The 19,961-nt window shown below is 34.5% G+C and overlaps 2 protein-coding genes across 2 annotated transcripts; one reads left to right on the top strand and one right to left on the bottom strand.

Moving 5' to 3' along the window:
- On the top strand, nucleotides 991-11,241 carry LOC18596608 (probable LRR receptor-like serine/threonine-protein kinase At1g07650). The gene is made up of 24 exons (XM_018123045.1): nucleotides 991-1,197; nucleotides 1,405-1,582; nucleotides 3,869-3,940; nucleotides 4,048-4,116; nucleotides 4,209-4,280; nucleotides 4,382-4,453; nucleotides 4,582-4,653; nucleotides 4,758-4,829; nucleotides 4,907-4,978; nucleotides 5,117-5,188; nucleotides 5,275-5,346; nucleotides 5,663-5,731; nucleotides 6,044-6,109; nucleotides 6,701-6,766; nucleotides 6,878-6,913; nucleotides 7,025-7,065; nucleotides 7,241-7,617; nucleotides 7,688-7,886; nucleotides 8,224-8,364; nucleotides 9,024-9,142; nucleotides 9,302-9,512; nucleotides 9,592-9,829; nucleotides 10,380-10,530; nucleotides 10,752-11,241. The coding sequence occupies exons 1-24, from the start codon at nucleotides 1,086-1,088 to the stop codon at nucleotides 11,094-11,096; spliced, it is 2,994 nt and encodes a 997-aa protein (XP_017978534.1). The 5' UTR covers nucleotides 991-1,085; the 3' UTR covers nucleotides 11,097-11,241.
- Nucleotides 11,623-19,690, bottom strand: LOC18596607 (probable LRR receptor-like serine/threonine-protein kinase At1g53430). Its single transcript, XM_007025203.2, has 25 exons — nucleotides 19,521-19,690; nucleotides 18,325-18,396; nucleotides 17,575-17,646; nucleotides 17,378-17,449; nucleotides 17,132-17,203; nucleotides 16,974-17,045; nucleotides 16,805-16,876; nucleotides 16,610-16,681; nucleotides 16,459-16,530; nucleotides 16,290-16,361; nucleotides 16,106-16,186; nucleotides 15,936-16,007; nucleotides 15,492-15,560; nucleotides 15,242-15,310; nucleotides 15,087-15,149; nucleotides 14,959-14,994; nucleotides 14,774-14,826; nucleotides 14,098-14,477; nucleotides 13,816-14,008; nucleotides 13,565-13,708; nucleotides 13,350-13,474; nucleotides 13,041-13,251; nucleotides 12,706-12,943; nucleotides 12,451-12,601; nucleotides 11,623-12,250 (listed from the first exon to the last, which is right to left on the bottom strand). The coding sequence occupies exons 1-25, from the start codon at nucleotides 19,688-19,690 to the stop codon at nucleotides 11,843-11,845; spliced, it is 3,111 nt and encodes a 1,036-aa protein (XP_007025265.2). The 3' UTR covers nucleotides 11,623-11,842.

Genomic DNA, 19,961 nt, shown 5'->3' with positions numbered 1-19,961 from the left:
GTGCTGAGTTAATCCTGTTGCTATGTATATATGTTGCAGAGCTGATCCTTGCAAGATCCTAAATCGAGAAAAAAGGTATCAGAAACCATTAAACCAGGGAGTCCTGGTTATTTGATCTGGAGGGGCAAGGGATTGATCGAGTTCCCTCTGGAGAAACGTAAATGGAGTCCTAAAGTCAAGGTGAGGTTAGCTGGACTGCTGGACATTGGAGCTGGGAAATTAAGCACAAGGTAAGATCAGAGAGGGAAACTAAAGAAAAAAATCCTGTCATTTCTTTATGCATTCATAATGTTGAATTATATAAGTGTGATAAAAGAACTACTAATAATAAAACATATTTTTTTTATATCTTATTCAGTAATCAATTATGTAAGTGTGAAAATGACAAAACATATGCTTTTCATTTCTCTCCTTGAAAATTAGAAAAATGGATCCATTCACACATATCTTTTCCTTTTTTCCTTTGCTCCTAGGAAGGAATTGTAAGTGTCAAAATCATGCATAAACTCAGGATGGATAGACGTATGCATGTGGAACCAATCTAAATTTCCAATGGTGCCAAGACAAGCCCCGGCAAGATATGAAGCAATGAAAGGGAATCTAGCATCATGGGCTTTAATTGTACAAGGACAATACTTAATATGCCTACCTTCTTTTTTCTTGGTCTTCCTTTTTGTGGACCATGGGTATTATTAGTTATAAAGGTCTACACAAAAGGGGAGACTAAAAGAAATGGGGGTCAAAGTCTTAATTTCATTAAAATCATAATCTAAATCTAATATTGACATAAATAACACACTCTTTTATAACTAAATCCTAAAGTTAAACTATCCTAATACATGCAAAATATCAAATACAACACCTTTATTAAAAATAAACCTTAATATATCTTAAAAAACATATTTTCCGCCAGTTGGGCAATAGTCCAACTAGTCTATTCTAAATTGCTGGTGACTGTGGGGTGTAAATAACTATGTTACAACCAGCTTCACCCACCTTACGTATTCAACTTGATCTCTCAATCATTCACCATACATTGATATCTCTGCAAACAGGCTCAAGGAAGTGTGAAGCGGGTGGTGAAGATGAAAAGAGTCCATGATATGTTAGGGGCCATGTTTAGATCAGGTATGCTTGTATTGATAATCATATTAATGGCGATGGAAGCACAAGCAGGAAAGCTTCCCAAGGATGAAGGCAAGTTGGCTTTTCTAACTATTCTTTGTATAATTTTCCTTCACTTTCAAGTTCATTTCGTTCCTTTTTTTTAACGATCTCCGGTCATCTGAATGCCACTGTTTTCCTTTTTTTCTCCTATACAAATGCATACTGCACCAAAGGGAAAAAAAATGTTTTCAAGCTATGGCTGGTATTGTTTTGATGATTGGTTTTTGCTATCTGCAGTGGATGCTCTTCGTCAAATTGCCAAAGAATTAGGGAAAAAAGACTGGGTTTTCTCTGTCGACCCTTGCAGTAATCACTCAAGCTGGGTAACCCCAAAACTTCAGGACAGGCCATTGTACAATAATACAGTCAACTGTAGTTGCTCCTTCCCTGGTGATGTCTGCCACGTCGTCAGCATGTATGTTCCATATACGCTAATATCACTACTACTCAGTGACATATTATCATGGCATGCATGCGTAGTTTTTTCACGTGTATTGAGTCTTGTTTTTCTTCTTCAATTTTTTTAATTGGGTTTTGATGAATAACTTGACAAGTGACAAACCATGCTGTCGAAGACTTCCTGCTAGTTACTGTGGGTTTGAGTGGGATCATGAGTCATGGCGTCATGCTCCTGGTCCTGGTAAAGGCTAAAGGCTTCAAAGCCCTAAGCCCACGAGATCCACAGTTTAGTCTGTTTAGTTTGTGAGTTCTGGGCTCGTTCAATCGTCTTAGTGCCTTAAGTAGCAGCAATTCACATTAAGATATTAGTAAGTTTCGGTTTCCGTTCAGCCTACTTACGTTTGCTCATTTAAGTTCGTGATTCAATATTATTATTTAGATAATTTAAAAATAAAATTAAATAAAAAAACTTTTTCTTTGGAAAATGAATTTTAATAATATACAATAATATTTTTATTTATGTTGAGGTCTAAAATATCTTGTCCAAGTCTTGGTTTGAGTCAAGTCAAAGTCTACGCATTTGGTAGACTAATAGACTCATAATTAAAAATGACTAGAAATGAATTCGTGCTTTACATACGGATACAATAATATATGTTACAATAGTTATGTTTAATTAATTTTATTAAATATTTAAAATAATTAAAAAATAATATTTATTAGATAAAACAAAATACTTTTTGTTTCATCTTTTTGTTTGAATCCTTCCCAATCTTCACATTAAAATGAAGTTCAAATCATTTCACATTCAAATAACTCGTTAAGTGTCATCCAAAATGAGTCAAAGACATGACCAACTTGAAAGTAACTTCTTTTTTTTTGGACAGCAATACAAAGGGTATTAAATACAACTAGACTATGGTCCGTGCGTTTGCACGCGAATCTTTTTTTATTTCTCTTTCTATCTTTTTTTTTTTTCTTATACCCTTCAAGCAATTAAATGAGAAAGTCTCCTTGGATTTTTTTTTTTATATATGTTATAGATGTGATCTCATAATTGACAACTTTAATTACAGCTGATTACATCAACACATGAAATCTCTACTCATCTTATTCCCCTGACAAGCCAATCAATCTCCTCGACTTTGCCATGGAGAGCAAACTACTTCCACCACGGCTTACCCACTCCTCAATTCTATGACAGGATAATAAACGATGCCGTTGCATCTTGGCACTGTAATTCCATATATGCATACACACTAAAACACTGGAGCCCCAACAGGGCTTGTCTTCAATCAAATACTTCCTTACAGCTCGACAGCCGGTTCCACAGCTTTTGTAGGATTTGAGTCCCCTCGTCCATTAAACTTGGACCTGTCCTTCGTCTGCTTGTGAGAGCCTTGTGTCACTTTGCAGCACTTCTGCCGGGCTTGGTTGTTTGAGACCCACTCACTCCACTGTTAGGCAAACCTTGGGTCTTCCTTTTGTATATATATATATATATATAACAAGTACTGAATAAAGTATTCTTTAATTTTAAGATATCCGAATCCATATATCCAATTAAAACTTAACAATCCATATATTATCTGAATTCAAATAAAAATCAATACTAAATATCCAAATTCAATTATTAATACTTGTAAGAAAATCAGAACCTAAAATAAAAAATAAATTTAAAATAAACTTTTATGTATATTATTAAAGATAATTAAATTAACTCATAAAAATAAAATAAAATTTAAAATCTTATTTAAAATAATTAATAAATTTTAATAAATATTTTATTAATTATAAGTAATATATAAATAAAAAAATATATAAATTAATAACTATAATTGAGTTCATGTACGGGGTATTTTATTATTAGTATCCGAACCCATAATAAATAGTAATTTTACTACTCGAATTTGATTAAAAAATATCTTAATTTTATCTAACCGATCGAATAATATAAAATACTTGATTATAAAATACATATTGCTCTCATGCATAGGTTTAGATGTAATGTGGAGGATCAATTTAATCATTGCTATATTATTCTACCGCCGAAGTTGACGGGGCAAATTTCGAGAAGTTTACTAGTACGAGGATGTAATCAAAGGTTTAGCTTTTGTTTGCATGAAATAATGGAGACTGCCATTCTAAGACGCTCTCAACATGGACCTCCTTGAGTTAAATAACAACGGGACAGACGATGACTATAACTTTGATATGTAATTGCACTTATATCCATGTTTGGTCGGTTTATACTTGCAGTAGTTGCATCGAACGACTTGATTTTTTTGTTCTTGTGTTGCAGATTTCTTAAAGGACAGGATCTGCCTGGTGTACTTCCACCATCGTTAGTGAAGTTACCTCACCTTAGGTTCATGTAAGAAGGGCTCTCAACTATGGTGTTTTGATATTGGATATCAGAAAATTATATGATGACTTTCATAATTTTTGTTTAATAGATAAATTTTTTTCTTTCCCTTGTAGTGATCTTACTCGGAACTACCTTAATGGTCCAATACCACGCGAATGGGCTTCTCTAAAGTTAGAATTCTTGTAAGCCACTTCTGCATTTCATGTTTAAGTTTTTCTAGTAATTGTGTAACACATTTATTGAGGTTTTGCTGTGTGCTCATCTTCTTTATCAGGTCTCTTAATGCCAACCGCTTATCGGGACGTATTCCGGACTACTTAGGGAACATTACCACACTCAGATATTTGTATGTTCAAACTCTTTATCACTCTTTGTGTTCTCACTCCATTTTAATACATACAAGCTTTCATTTTGTTAACCTGCTTTAAAACTGCTCTGCATGTTCAGGAACCTTGAAACCAACCTGTTTTCTGGACCTGTTCCTCCTCAACTTGGGAAATTGGTTATCTTGGAGAATCTGTTAGTTTCTTTTTCTCTTTCTGCTAATACCTGCATATTTTATTATTATCTTTTAGATGTTATCTAACAGATTAAATAATCAAAGAGTACGTATAAACTGATTCGATCTTCTTTGTTGGTGACTACAGCATTCTTAGTGCTAACAATCTCACAGGACAGTTACCCCGGGCTCTCACCAGTTTGACAAAGTTAGCAGAACTGTAAGTTCTCGTAACCTTAGTCCGTATACATTGTTGTGGCAACAAAATTTTAGGTTTGATTTCACTCAATCTCGTTTTCATCTTTGTTGACACTTAACATGCAGTAGGATTAGCAGCAACAACTTCACTGGAAGGATACCTGATATTTTTCAAAGTTGGAAACAACTCAAACAGTTGTAAGAAGCTTGTTCCTCCTACCTCTTTCGGGAGGCTTCCATGCAAATTTTGGTAGTTAATTTGTTCTGTTTAACAGAGAGATCCAAGCCAGTGGTTTTCAGGGCCCCATTCCTCCTAGCATCTCTTCCTTAAGTAACTTAACTGAACTGTGAGTTTGCCTTCGGAGGTCACAATTCTTTACTCCATGAATTCCATAAGTTCTTTTCGATGATAAGAAATTCACTTACTGAGTTATGAACAAGCTTTTATTATCTTCACAAATAAATTCTGATTTAATTTCATGCAGAAGGATTAGTGACTTAAATGGAGGAGTTTCACAGTTTCCATACTTAAGAAACATGACAAGCTTAGATAAATTGTGAGTTGTTTTTACAGTAATATGAATCTTGAAAACGGAAGAATGTACACTCTGCTGCAATTGTTCTTTCATTTTTTATGTTACAGGATGTTGAGGAGCTGTAGGATATCTGGACCAATACCTGATTATCTGTCAGAGTTGCCACTGTTAAGAATCATGTAAATCTTCTTTTCTTCAAACTTAAATTTTGGTTCTCAGATCAGATCAAAAAATGCTTCAATCACAACTATCTGCCTTGTAGATTACAACTAGTTAACATTAATAATACTGTTTTCTTATACTCTATTAAAATTTTAATAGGACTTCCACAGTTCAGATTACCATTGATGAAACACATAATCATCTATTGATGTGTTTATGCTTCTGTTTCATTTTTGTATGACTTCAAGCTTCACAATAGATGACATCAGTTTATTGTCTATTAAATTATTTACCATATTTAATAAATGTTCTTTCTGTTCTGATTTCTGGCAGTGATCTCAGTTTCAACAGATTTGGAGGAAATATTTCGAATTTAACAAGTATAGCAAAAATGGAATACTTGTAAGCATTTCATAATCTAAAGGGTCATTATCATGCATATGATTCACTGAGGTTTTCCCACTAGATTTTGTTCCTGCATTCCTTTTTGAAGCTGCATTGAAGAATTGCTTCAGATGCTAAACATATGCTGTGATATCACCTTTATAAAGTAGGCTAACCAAGGGTGGCATTTTACCTTCTATAGGCGGATACATTATGTTCTAGTATTGCAAAAATCTAAACCTCAAAATTTATCTGTTTCTTTTCAATGATCTTTCAATGTGCTAGCAGTGAATGTTTAACTGTAATGTGATTATTCTGCTAACTAAATAGGTATCTAACAAACAACTCGCTGAATGGACCCATTCCAGGCTGGATCAAGAGCGCAAATGGTAAAAGGTGATTCATTTTTTTATTCTATCTTTTATGATGATGCCTAGCTATATGTGCCTTAATAACTTCATGTGTCAGAAAATTTTGCATTGTAGCATTCTAGTATGAGAAGATATGCTTGTGTACTCGTATGCATAAGCATTCCATTCTGCTCTGGGCAACAGATACATTTTCTTAGTCTTCATTTCTAGACAGCTTCAGTTTGTAATCTTCGCCCACTAGGTATAATGAAAGTGTCATGTCAACTATATATGGCCTGGAGAGATCTGGTCTGAGTTGTCTGGGATGCTGCAAAATCAACATATGGAAGACAGTCAGGACTACTTGCATATTTGATGTTGTTAATCCAATAAAAACTCATTAGTTATTTAAGGAAAACATACAGTGTGGACTTGATCTACATCCAAATGTACAAAAAGTTTTGAAACTGTGTTGAAAGATTGAAGAAACATCCTTTGAAATGCAAAGTCAGCTATATACGACTTATACTGTTAGTCTTTCTGTCAATATCTCATAGAAGCACTTATTATTCTGTCAAAACGATGTAAGATGCATTTTGTTATTATGACATAAAAGAAATTTATGTTTATTTTACAGTCCGATTGATCTTTCGTACAATAACTTTTCTATGGACCCTGAACCATCCGCTTGTCGGGAAACATTGTAAGAACAATTGTTTTCCAAATTCTTCCTTCAATTTTCAATTATGTCTATCCTTATTTCCTTTTAGCTTATATCGAAATTTTAAGAAGTAACTGTTTGTTGTTCTATCAGAAACTTGTTCAAAAGCTCTTTTGGAGGAAAGAATTTGTAAGCTCCTACTTACCAAACTTCAAGTCCTGGCTTTGGGTTTTTTGTTTAATAAAACTTCCATGCTGCTTCACCTAAATTGATATCTTGCATTATTCTACCATGATACAGACAACTCAGTGGGTGTCTGGACACCAATCCTTGTACAAAAGGTGATTTTCACTTCTTTGATTAAAATACTCTATATGCTTAATTATCCTTCCAATCCTTCTTTGATACTTTCCCGCATTTTGTGTTCTGGGGGTGCTCAGTATACCCAGCTGATCACATATCTTTTGTTAATTTGTACATATCTAATAACCACTAGCATTCAATGTTTCTACGCAGATCGATTTTCTTTGGCTATAAATTGTGGTGGGGGAAGAACTCCTGTTGGAAACATTGTTTATGAAGAGGATTATGACAAAGGGGGTGCAGCAAAATATGTTCCCGGGACAAAGAATTGGGAAGTTAGTAGCACAGGACATTTCTGGGATGGGAACCCTAGTTCAGATGACTATGTAGCACATAACAAATCCGTACTCAAGATAAAAGACTCTGCCTTGTACACAACAGCACTCGTGTCTCCCCTTTCGCTCACTTATTATGTTCGCTGCTTAGGAAATGGAAACTATACTGTAAAACTTCATTTTGCAGAAATAGTATTCAGAGACAATAGTTCTTTCTACAGTCTTGGAAGGCGGTTATTTGATGTTTGTATCCAGGTATTCAGTCGTCTTCTACATGCTCTTCCATATGCTGCAACAGTAATTTGATTGAATTAGTTTGTTGCAGGGAAAACGAAAGTTAAAGGATTTTGACATTGAAAGTGCAGCAAAAGGGGTTGATAAGGAATACATTCATGAATTTAAGGAAGTTACCGTGAACAATAAGACTTTGGAGATCCAATTTTATTGGGCCAGTAAAGGGACAACAGCTGTCCCGAAGAGGGCAACATATGGCCCTCTAATATCAGCTATCTCAGTGAAATCTGGTAAGTTACACTCCCTTGAAGAAGGCCTTCATTTTCTTCATATGTTGACATCTCTCTCTGAGCTTGATATTTTACTGTTTGTGATAGACGTAAAAAATGATGCATGCCAACTTCTTTGATTAAGAGTGCATAACTAGTTATTTCATAAAATTGAATCTTGAAGTAAGGTTAAGACTAGATTCTTCATATATTGCTTTCTATACCAGAAAATTTGTATTTTCTGTTCACAATGTGATAACTTATTTTACTAATTTGAAGTATCGGATTGCTTTAATTATGTATGCCTCCTTGAACTAGCATACAACTTGAATGTGACTGGTTTGCTGCTCTTGTGTAGAGTTTAAACCTCCGAATGATAGACAAAAGAAGATTTTCATTGTGGTTGGAGCTGTAGGTTTGGTTTTACTCCTAGTTCTCATGATTTTGGGTGCTCTTTGGTGGAAAGGCTGCTTGTGGGACAGAATATCAAGGGAAGAAGGTGATGTATGTCAAACCTTGTAAAGTTTATTTTTGGGAAATCAATGGTGTCATTACTGCACTCTTTTATATACTTTTTATGAAAATTTGCAACTGGAAGTAAACAAAGAGGTATAGCTGTGAAGTTACAGAGAGATGAACCTTTCAGATTCTTTTTTTTATTTTTCAGGTATTATGAAACTATACAAGGATTAGAAATGATTTGTTGCAGTCATGATCAATAATTTTCTCGTTTACTTATCATAGAAATTTAGATCATCACTCCTGTTACCAACATTGTTAAATTTAAATGAAGCTCAAAGTGAACATAAGGTTGCTCAAGTTAATACCATAAAATTGCATGAGGGTGTGGACGGTAGTATTTTATGTATAATGTATCTTATACTTGGTGACAATAGCAAAATAGGACAAACTTCCAATTTGAAGTGACAGATTTAAAGCTTTCATTGCTTCATGAAAGAACAGTAATATCTTAGTCAGAATCTTGTAATAAGTTCTGTTTTCTGCATAATCATAAGGAGAATCAGTATCTGCAGCTGTTGTGTCTGGTTCTTTCTTCCAGATGTCATCTTCCTGAAAGGCACTAAAACACTAAGCCAAATAGCAATGTTATGTCTCTGTTAGATACAGCTCAGCATATTAACCTTGTTCCTTGAACAGAACTTAGAGGATTAGATCTGAAAACTGGTATATTTACCTTAAGACAAATCAAAGCGGCCACAAACAACTTCGATGCAGCAAACAAACTTGGGGAAGGTGGTTTTGGATCTGTCTACAAGGTGACATACATATAACTCTACTATCATCTTTATTTTTCCACACTCCACCTACTATTTTCTCCCTCTCCTTTCTTTGTTATCCACGAGTAATATAGATAAAACTCACATGATAAGATAAAAATTTAAAAATTCACCTTTTGTTTCAATGTTTCAATGCAGGGCATATTATTGGATGGTACCACAATTGCAGTTAAGCAGCTGTCTTCAAGATCAAGGCAAGGAAATCGTGAATTTGTGAATGAAATAGGCATGATTTCTGGTCTACAACACCCAAATGTTGTTAGACTATATGGGTGTTGTGCTGAGGGAAATCAATTATTGCTGGTATATGAGTACATGGAAAACAATAGTCTTGCACATGCTTTGTTTGGTAAGCTTAAAGGCTGTTCTTCACCATTTGACCTATCCTTATTTGAGAAAGAAAGGCATTAATCACTTCTCAATGACAGGTACGGGGGAAGTGCAACTGATACTGGATTGGCCAAAAAGGCTGAGGATTTGTATTGGTATTGCAAAAGGTCTGGCTTTCCTGCATGATGAATCTGCACTGAAAATTGTTCACAGGGACATCAAAACTGCTAATGTATTACTTGATAAGGATATTAATCCTAAGATCTCTGACTTTGGGCTAGCCAGGCTCGATGAAGAGGAAAACACCCACATCAGCACCAGAGTTGCTGGAACTATGTGAGCTTCCTTCTTTTTCAATTGTTTCAGTAATTGCAAGATAAATTTCCATCCTCCTGCAATATGAGCATTGAACTGAAAACTTTCGGTTCAGATATCAAGATATTCATTTCTCCTTTTTCTTCTTCTTCTTATGATATATGACATGAGCATAGTGAAAAAATATTGGTTTTAATGTTATCCTGGAAGTTGAGTTGCTAGATAATAAGAATAGTGCAGCACCTAAATTCTGCATATACAGAAGTTCTAGATCAGAAAGTAGAGTTAAAAGAACATTCTCTACTCCTGTATTTGGTAGCAGTAACTAGTATTTCTAAGACGTACATCGGTACATGGTTGCTCCATTTTTTATCAACATATGTAGTGATCTCTTTGAAAGGATTACATTTTGAGAACTATAATGCAGTATACAATTTCCAGAATTGGACTGTCTGTTCCTGTGCCTGTGTCCTTATTTGTTTTCAAACACTATCACTAATCATGTTAATTTTTAGTCATATAATAAACACGTGCGAAGCTAGCTCATAGAATGGTTGAATTATTTCTGCAGAGGATACATGGCACCAGAATATGCATTATGGGGCTATTTGACCTATAAGGCAGATGTTTACAGTTTTGGGGTGGTTGCACTGGAAATTGTTGCTGGCAAGAACAACATGAAATTCCGGCCAAATGAAAATTATGTATGCCTTCTGGACTGGGTAAGAACAATCTTCATTATCTTCTTTGCAACTAAAAGAAGAATATGTGAAGTGTAGACCAGCTGACTTGCTTTGTCACTTGTCCCTCTATTGTGTGTCACATTGAGCAGAATGTTCTAATGGCTCTCATTCAAGTTTCAAACTGGACATCTTTTTTCATCATTGAGATGAAGCTGAATCCATGCATCTCACTTTTTCTCCTTTTGTATGTTATTTTTCAGGCTCTTGTTTTACAACAAAAAGGAAATCTTATGGAGCTAGTGGATACAAAATTGGGTTCTAAGTTTAACAAAGAAGAAGCAATGAGAATCATAAGGGTAGCTCTGTTATGTACTAATCCATCACCGGCTCTGAGGCCTACAATGTCTACAGCAGTGAGCATGCTTGAAGGTCACACTGCTGTTCATGAAATAAGTGGGGAACCAAGCTTTCATGGTGACGATATGAGGTTTAAGTCCTTTCCGGATTATGATCAAGTTGTACTCCAGAGTAGTGAAACTCACTCCATTCCTCTTTTAGATTCCATGAGTATGAAATCATCTTCTACATCTGCCTATGATCTATAGAAGAACAATTTTAAATTTCAGTCCATCGAACATGTTGTTGCAAGCAACTTTTGTAATGCATACAATTACAATAAACAGAACTGTATCGGAGAATGCTAGTCCATAAATGGAAAGATATTAGTGGAATGATGTTGCGGTTATTGTATGTTTTCTCTTAAAAAAATTTGATTTGTTTTAGGTGAGGGCATGTATTAGTTGTGAATACTTCTGGTGGTTGTACGGTGTTCTTTCAAGCGTGTAAGCATTATAGCACTGGATCTATCTGGTCTTAGTGATTGTGTGCACTTTTCTGATCCTATGTGATCAGTTTTTATAAATAAAATAGATGATTCAGCAAAAATAAATAAATGGAAAGAGTTGTTTCCAAAAACCCAAAATCCTACCCTTACAGTATGGTAGTAACTTTAAGTAATCGATTAGTTCTTTTATTGAGGGTCAGAATCAGCTCCAGTCGATTTAAAGAACACAGGAAGCACAAGGAAGTTATCAGCAAGATAGCTAAAAGAAAACTTATTACCTCGGGAACGATTATGACATACATGAGGCTACAGAACTCGTCAAGTTATAATCACTCCTAACAGACTGGTTTTTTCAAATACAAAACCTTAATTATTAGGTTATGCTACATATTGTAAACAGTTCACTACGGCAGTACAAAACAAGCAAGAAGAAAAACGAGTACGAATATATAACAGATGCAAGCATGTCGGACTTGAAATGTAATGTGCAAGTTACTTCGCACCAATTCAGACGCTATTAAGTGGTGATCTTCCAGTCTCATCAGTGACCTCTGGGGTGTAATCTGCAGAGATATGCACTTCTTCCTCCTTAATGCTAAATTCGTAACTTGCAGGGTTTGATGGCTCTTCCCTGGACATGCTCCTGGAATTGTTGGAAAATGAACGGCTAGCCATGGCCTTGGCCCGTGCGAAACCATCAGCTGAATAGGGGGCATGGGATGGAGTATAATTAAGCCGACTTTTTCCCTTCAAAACTTTGACCACCTCAGACATACTAGGCCTAAGTGTAGGAGATGGGTTAGTGCAAAGCATTGCTAATTCTAGAATCATTTTTGCTTCTTTTGCTGCGTACTCAGATCCCAGAATCGGATCAACCAGAGCTAAAAGGTCCCCCTTCTCTTGCAAGACATAAGCCTGCAGAGTTAAACACCAGGGTCGTTCGTTCAGTTTCAAGACAAACAGGAATGTACTACTTCAAGGTGAAGAAAGTTTTTATTTTATTTTTATAATTAGGGGACGGGGAATTCGAATCCTGCTCTTTAAACAGAGAGATTATGTACCAACTAATGAGTAAAATGCTCGGATGCTTAAAGAAAGTTATGTATAGCACTTACCAAATCTAGAAGGTAAACACTCTCATCATTTGGCCTGTAACTGGCACTATTCTGCCCACTGACAATTTCAAGCAAGACTACTCCAAAGCTGTAAACATCTGCTTTACTGGTCAGATGACCTCGCATGGCATACTCAGGAGCCATGTATCCCCTATAAGAAGAAAAAAAAATTGTAAAAAGTTATGGTCAATCAGTTATGAAATTCATTTTTCAGAAGGCATAACAGTTGAAATAAAATGGTTTTCTATTCATTACGTGGTTCCCGCTATCTTCGTAATGACATGTGTCTTCTCCCCTTCATGAAGCTTGGCAAATCCGAAATCAGATATTTTTGCAGTAAAATCCTTATCAAGAAGGATGTTGGTTGTCTTGATATCTCTGTGAATAATTTTTAGTTTGGATTCTTCATGGAGAAATGCCAATCCTTTAGCTATCCCCCGGCAAATTTTAGACCTGATTGTCCAGTTAAGTTGCACTCTGAGTTCTTCAGGACCTGTTTGGTGACGTGGTATGCTATTAGTATGTTGAAAACTTCATACAAAATTGTATCAATTTGTTCAAATTATTGTTAGGAATAGGAGCAGGCTTACCAAATAATGCATGTGCAAGGGAATTATTTTCCATGTACTCATAGACTAGAAGCAGTTGGTTTTCATCTATACAGCACCCCAGCAGTTTTACCAGATTTGGGTGTTGCAAGGCAGAGATAACACCTACTTCATTGACAAATTCACGACTCCCTTGCTTTGATTTTGCAGAAAGCTGTTTTACAGCTATTGCTGTCCCATTGGTAAGCACCCCCTGTATTTGTGCCAAAATCAGAGCTTTCTCAATAAAATTATGCTGACAGCTTGATAGTTTATGCTTATCATAAGGCAGCAAGAAAAGGGGGACCATACCTTGAAGACAGCTCCGAAGCCTCCTTCACCTATCTTGTTTGCATTGTTAAAATTTTGTGTGGCAACTTTTAGTTGCCGATAAGTGAAAATGCCTCCACCAGGCAATGAAACAAGTTCTTTTTGTGCTGTTCACAGTGTTGCAAACAAATAAGAACCATATCAATAACATAATTTAGTAGCCAAACCCCACTTGATTATAAATCATATAGTCTTACCTTCAATTTTTGATTCCTTGCCACGAAGGTAACCCATTTTCCAGAGGAAAGTAAAAATCAGAACCAAGAACAAAACAATGGATCCTGAAATCCCAGCAATACTTAAAGGAGAAAGTTTTATGGAAGGCTTTACTGGTTTAAGAACTGCATTCAAAAACATGAAGTTGCTAATTGTTAAAAATTAATGAGGAAAAAGAAAAAAGAAAAGCAGACCAGCTAGCATGAAGAGGTCTGCTGGGAGGGGAGTATACCAGGCTCTACTGAAATAGCTGAAACAAGAGGACCATAAAGCTCAAAGGGACCACGTTTTGAGCCTTTTCCTGCCCAATATAAGTGAATTTCAAGGCTGTTTTCCTTGACTTCAGCTTGAAACGTCTGAGAAATATTCTTATTTAGACCTCCAGCAACATCTTTAATATTAAAATCAGTTAAGACCTTCGTACCCTGCAGTCCCAGTCAGCCAGGATAAATACAACTAATGCAGCTAGCAGAAAAAGAGTTCTTTGTTGATTAATCTATGACAAGAAAGTTACCTGAATTAAGACATCGAAAAGGCGATTTCCCCTGCTTTTATGTTCAGCTTCCTCTTTAATTGTGATTTCAGCAAAATCAAGTTTTACTGTATACAAGCCATTTTTCATGCAGAATCCAAAATACTTCAAAGATATTGGAGCAACACGAGCTGTCTGGTATAATGATCCCTCAATGTTTTGAAACGGACACTTATCAATCGAGTGTGTGTAACTCATGGCCCTGCTTTGCGTTGGGTCATAAATTCCCATGCTACTGTACCCCCATTTCTTGTCATCGCTGATATGGAATGTCGAAGCTCCTTCTGGTTGCACATCTCGTTCAAACGTGTCTCTGCCTGCTGTTACCTTATCACCTCCACAATTGATATACAACCGATCATCTGCAACCAAATTTTTGTTATGGTTAACACACCATAATACACCTTGCGTTTCAAACACCGTGAAACTCATTTCAATGACAGTGGCCTACTGAAACCTTCCTCTTGAAGGAAGAAAAATATTTGTACAAGGTAAGGTTTGAAACTTTCTAATTCATTCTGAAAGTCAAGGTTTCAATATTCTTACGGGCTTAAGCTCTGATGGATTCATATTGACATTAAAACAGCTATGAAATGGAATCCTAGTAATTCTAACATAGGAAAAAAATTACCAATATGAAAACAGATAGGCTACTTACTTTCCGGTTGGTCTTCATCACAGGAGAAATTATTCTTTTGCCATGTACTATCGCTGTAAAATAGAAAAACTGGGTTAGAACTAGAATACACAGCTAAGATATGTACAATTGGTTGTGCAGGAAATGTACAAAGAAAAACAAGTTGATAACACAAGGGAGAAAGAAGCAATGAAGGTAGAGCTTACAACTCTGGTGGGGAAGAGCAGCATGCAAATGAATTCCTGAAAATTTCATTCAAGGGAGAAAAAGTATTAATTACTAGAGAAGCTAGAAAGTAAAGGGTATTTCATTTGTTTTTTTCAATTTGCCTTACATATTCCTGGATTTGTAGTTTACTGTAGATGATGAATCAGTAAAATTGTTCTCGGAGAAATCCCTGCACAACATCACACTTAAAATAATTAAAGACAGAACGGTTGCTAAAAATAGAATTGCGCTTGGTTTAAGTAGGAGTGAAATTGGACTTACAGATTTGCTTCTGTTAAGTTTTTAAACCATTCAGGAATTGGCCCTGTCAGTTTATTTGCTCGAAGAAATCTGATAAAAGGGTAAAAGAACATCAACCACACAAATAATATAATTGCCTCTAGGGGTGAAAACACTGAATAATTACATAAAAGCAAATTGTCATACATTAAAATCATCAAAGTAAGTTTCATATCAAAACAAACGGAGTATTAATATGTTGTTAATACAAATCTAAAACAAGTTTTCTTACATATTTGTCAAGTTCCCAGACTCGGAGAAATATGGGACGTTACCACTCAATTTGTTGTAGCTCAAGTCCCTACATTAAAAAATTAAAATAAACAGGAAACAAGAGAGAAAAGAATCAGAAAAATCAGAGAAAGTAATACTTGCTTATTGCTGATATGTATTGCAAAGAACCCTGTTCTCATCTAATACTGCTACTTCAGGTGCCGAAAAAAAGTGAGAACAATTAACGGTTGAATCTCATTTCTGTATGGGAAAGGGGATGTCTTTGTCACACTCGTTTATAATATTTCCATGTCTACTTCAATTAGCAGGGTCTCCTACTCATATGTTTGTTGCAGGACTCTTCTCTTTGCCCGTTAAGATTTCTTTATGTATAAAGCAATGTGAAAATTGTTGATTTCTTCCTGGACTTAGTCAATAGCATGTTGTAGAGAAATAGACTTACAGATGGTTCAGGGCTTGGAACGCTCCAATATACTCTGGGATTGAACCATTGATTGAACAGTTTCTCAGGACCCTAAAGAAAGGCTAAGGATCAGTATTGAGATTAAGTTAACATGGAAAAACTTTTGTCCTGATAAAAGATTAAACAAATATTTCAGAAATAACACTAACAAAGTTTCAAGTTGTCTCATCCTTGAAACATCTGGAAATGGGAAAACTTCTCCATTTCTTCCATACAAGTCAGCAATGCGCCTGGAAAGTCAACACCAAACAGGGTATCAGAGGTTAGAAACAATGATATGATTAGTTCAATTCGAATTTTTTAAATCAATCCAGCTGCATTAAGAGGCATTACATCTCCATCATATTCTCCAGGGAGGAGAATGTACCAGGTAAAGGCCCTTCAAAATGGTTCCCTTGAAGTATCCTGTTCAGACCAAAATGTTCTTAGTAAATATATTCTGATCAAAGTTCAGAACATTCGGTCCGCATAGAAAATGTAATAATTTAACAGAGGTGCTTACAGCACTTGCAACTGCTTCCAGTATCCAATATATGTCGGTATCTGGCCAGTGAATTCATTCCCCCTAACGTTGCTGTAAATGGAAAAACCAATAATCAAAGATATTGTTTGAAGCGAGATAAACAACATGAAAGAGGAAAACTTTTCCTTACAAGTGCCCTAAGGTTGTAAGATTTGCAAAACTTTGAGGCAACTGTCCTTGAAGTTTATTGTTTGCCAGCACCCTGCAGTTTTACATAGCGAAAGCCAATAAATAGTCATACCAGTAAGGAGTCAAATTCAACAAAAATCAGTTTCAATCCAAACCTGGGGATAAAGAAAAGAAGGAAAAAAAAGAAAAACCTTACATGCGATAGACATTCTGCAAGTTTCCAAGAGATTTCGGAAGCGGCCCAGTTAACTGGTTATCAGATAACCGCCTGAACTAGCAAGTTAAAAACAAGATAGCGCAATCGTAAGTGTACATAAGACCAAGAAGCAGAAAAATGGGAGCTCAGTGATGGCAAAGGCTATTACAGGAACTCAAGGCTTGAAATGTTTCCTAAAGTCTCAGGAATAGTTCCAGATAGTAGGTTCTCTGCAAAGTCCCTGCAAACAAACATCAAATGAATGCATTAAAAATGTGATTTGCAGAATTAGGACAGATCAATTTTACGGTATGACATATGGCTTACAAAGTTTTAATAGATGCTGAGGAGCCCAGTTTTGGTGGTATTGATTCCTTTAGCCAGTTTCTTGTTAGAAAACTTCAACAAAAGTACCATGAAAGAGAAAAGATCAGTAAGGAAAATGTCAAAAGTTTCAATTTATTTCCATTTGGATTACAAATGGCCAAGTTCTAAAAAAAATCACAACGCAATTTATAAAGACAAAGTTGAGGAATCATATGGTAAATATTTGTGGAAGAATTCTGGACTCACATGGCACGTAGTGATTCCATTTCCCCAAAGAAGTCTGGTATACGACCATCCAGATCATTTGAAAAAAGATCACTGTCATAAAGGATTGTGAACTTAGGAGTTTATATCACAAACAAACCTAAAACAGAACTCAATATAACGAGCTATACTAGTAGCTACTAGACGGTTAATGGGATGTTAATGCGAAAGCAACTCACAGGAATTCAAGTTTAGTCAGATTTCTTAACGAGTCAGGAATGTTTCCATGGATCCTGTTTGAACTCAAGTCGCTGAAAATGCAGCAGAAAACAAAAAGATGAAGAAGAAACTGAAGTCAAATCATTAAATTTCCATTTCACATTTCTGCTACTGCTACAGATGAAGAGCAGACCCTTTTCTCTAACAATGTCAACCATGTCTCTTCTCATTATTTACCCAAACGAAGTTATCTCAACACGGGCATGCCTATGACTATATGTATCTATATATATCAGATTTGGTCAAACAAAATTCTAGAATCCTTCGGTTTGAGACAAAACAACACCAATGATTTTCTTGTTCGATCAAACATATCAATAGTTTTGATATTGATCAGATAATTGTCTTTATGCTTATCTTGACAGAGGTTGTCTTGAAAGACAACACCAAAAGTTTGTGCTTGGAAACAAAAAGAAATATTTGACTTTTGTGTTTTGTACATCATTTAAGACAGACAGCAAAGATAGAAAGTCATGGGAACTAATTTGGAGAATATGCATTAAATATCAGTTCCTTGTACTTGGTAGTCATTGGAATAAATGAAGCTCATAATGTTATGTCGTTTTAAAAATTCAATAATAGTATACGAAATAAGATATAATCTTTTAAAAAGATTTATGAATTATTTATAAAAAATTAAATTTATTTTTGTTTTTTATTATATTTAATTAAATCTCTATAATTCAAAAACAAAAAAAAAAAAGACTTACAGTGATGTCAGGTAGGTCAAATTTCCTATAGCCGGAGGAATTTCACCCTTTAGTTGCATGTTAGAAAAATCACTGCCAATGAAAAACAAGTACTAAATTACTTCCATAATTAACCAAAAACCAGGCATAGACCTAGCAAAAAGAACCCATTAAATCATTTTTTCCTATATTAATGTTGGAAGAAGAAATATTCATGATATAACATGGGTGGACCCACGCTGAAAGGAGTGATGTCATGTGACACCACTTATTTTTTAAAATATTTTAATTTTTATACAATTTATCTATCATTCAAAGTAGTTAATATATTAATGAACTTATTATTATTTTTTTATAATTTCATAAAGAGTTGGATCAAAGATTTTAAGTAAAAGTGATTTATCAAAAAGTAATATGTATTAATATTTAAATATTATATTGAAAGACAAAATAAATTTTTTATAATTTCAAATTTTATTAAAAAAGTCAAAACTTAAACTACTCTCTATCTAAAAATTCAAGTCTTTTCCCTTCTTGTTCCTTAATTGCGTTTTTCACTCACTCAAAATAACTTATTTAGACTTCAATTGTAAGTAATTTTTAACCCAAATTAAGTTATTAAATACTTCTTGTCTAAATTTTTTTTTTTAGTTTGATAATTTTGGTTCATAATTATAATCTAGTTAACCAAAAGTAGTTTTACATGTCAAATAATATTTTGAAATTGTGAGTTTTTCTTTTTTTAATTATTTTATAGATATATTATTTGATCATTTGATTTTTATATTTCACTTTATGTGGTTTGTGGATGCTTATATTTAGTTTTGATCAATGAATAGAAAATTGTCATATTGTTAGTTACTAAATCTTATAATTTGTTATGTAAAATCATATTTTATTTAATTTTAATATTTTAATTTCTACTAATAAATAGTAAATAATTTTAAATAAATAAGCTATGAAAATATATTTTTTTAAAAAAAAATTATCTCATAAAACTCAAAACTCAAACAATAACAACAAAATTCTATTAATGATGATCTCAACAATATTTTTTTAAGTAAAGTCATGTTGAATTTGATCCAAATACTTTCCTATCAGATCTTAGGTCGAGAAAAACATTTTTTAAATATCATAATATCACTCAAAATAATTCTTGAATCCGCCCCTGTATTAAGCATATAAATTTTTTTAATAAAACGAAGAGGTTTCCTTACATTTTTGTGACTCGACAAGGGGTAAGATTGCAATCGCAGATGACCTTCCTAGAGGAATCACAATTGCTACTTGAGAATTCTGTCTCATCGCTTTCCCAAGTCAACCTCAGAGCATGAGCAATAGTATTGATAGCTTTCACTAGCATATACGTATAGCCAACAATAACCATGTTAGTCCATAGAGTCGAACAAGCTTGTGCAATGATATTATTGTAAAGTTGAGATCTGATAATTAACAGCTACTCTAAACCATAATGTTATGCCAAAAGTAGGAAAATAGTTAGTGGAAGAATACTATATATGTTTTTCATAAACCCTAGGTTGAGATCTTAGTGCGCATGAATGAATTAATATTCAAATGCTACTAATTACTACTAAAAGATTCTTACACTTGATGAGGTAATCGTAAGGACCCAGCATGCTAATTGGACTTAATTAATT

The sequence above is a fragment of the Theobroma cacao genome, chromosome 6 (assembly GCF_000208745.1).
Source record: "Theobroma cacao cultivar B97-61/B2 chromosome 6, Criollo_cocoa_genome_V2, whole genome shotgun sequence".
Taxonomy (NCBI): Eukaryota; Viridiplantae; Streptophyta; class Magnoliopsida; order Malvales; family Malvaceae; genus Theobroma; species Theobroma cacao.
Note: the sequence above shows the minus strand (reverse complement) of the source record. Positions and strands in the feature narration are given on the sequence as shown.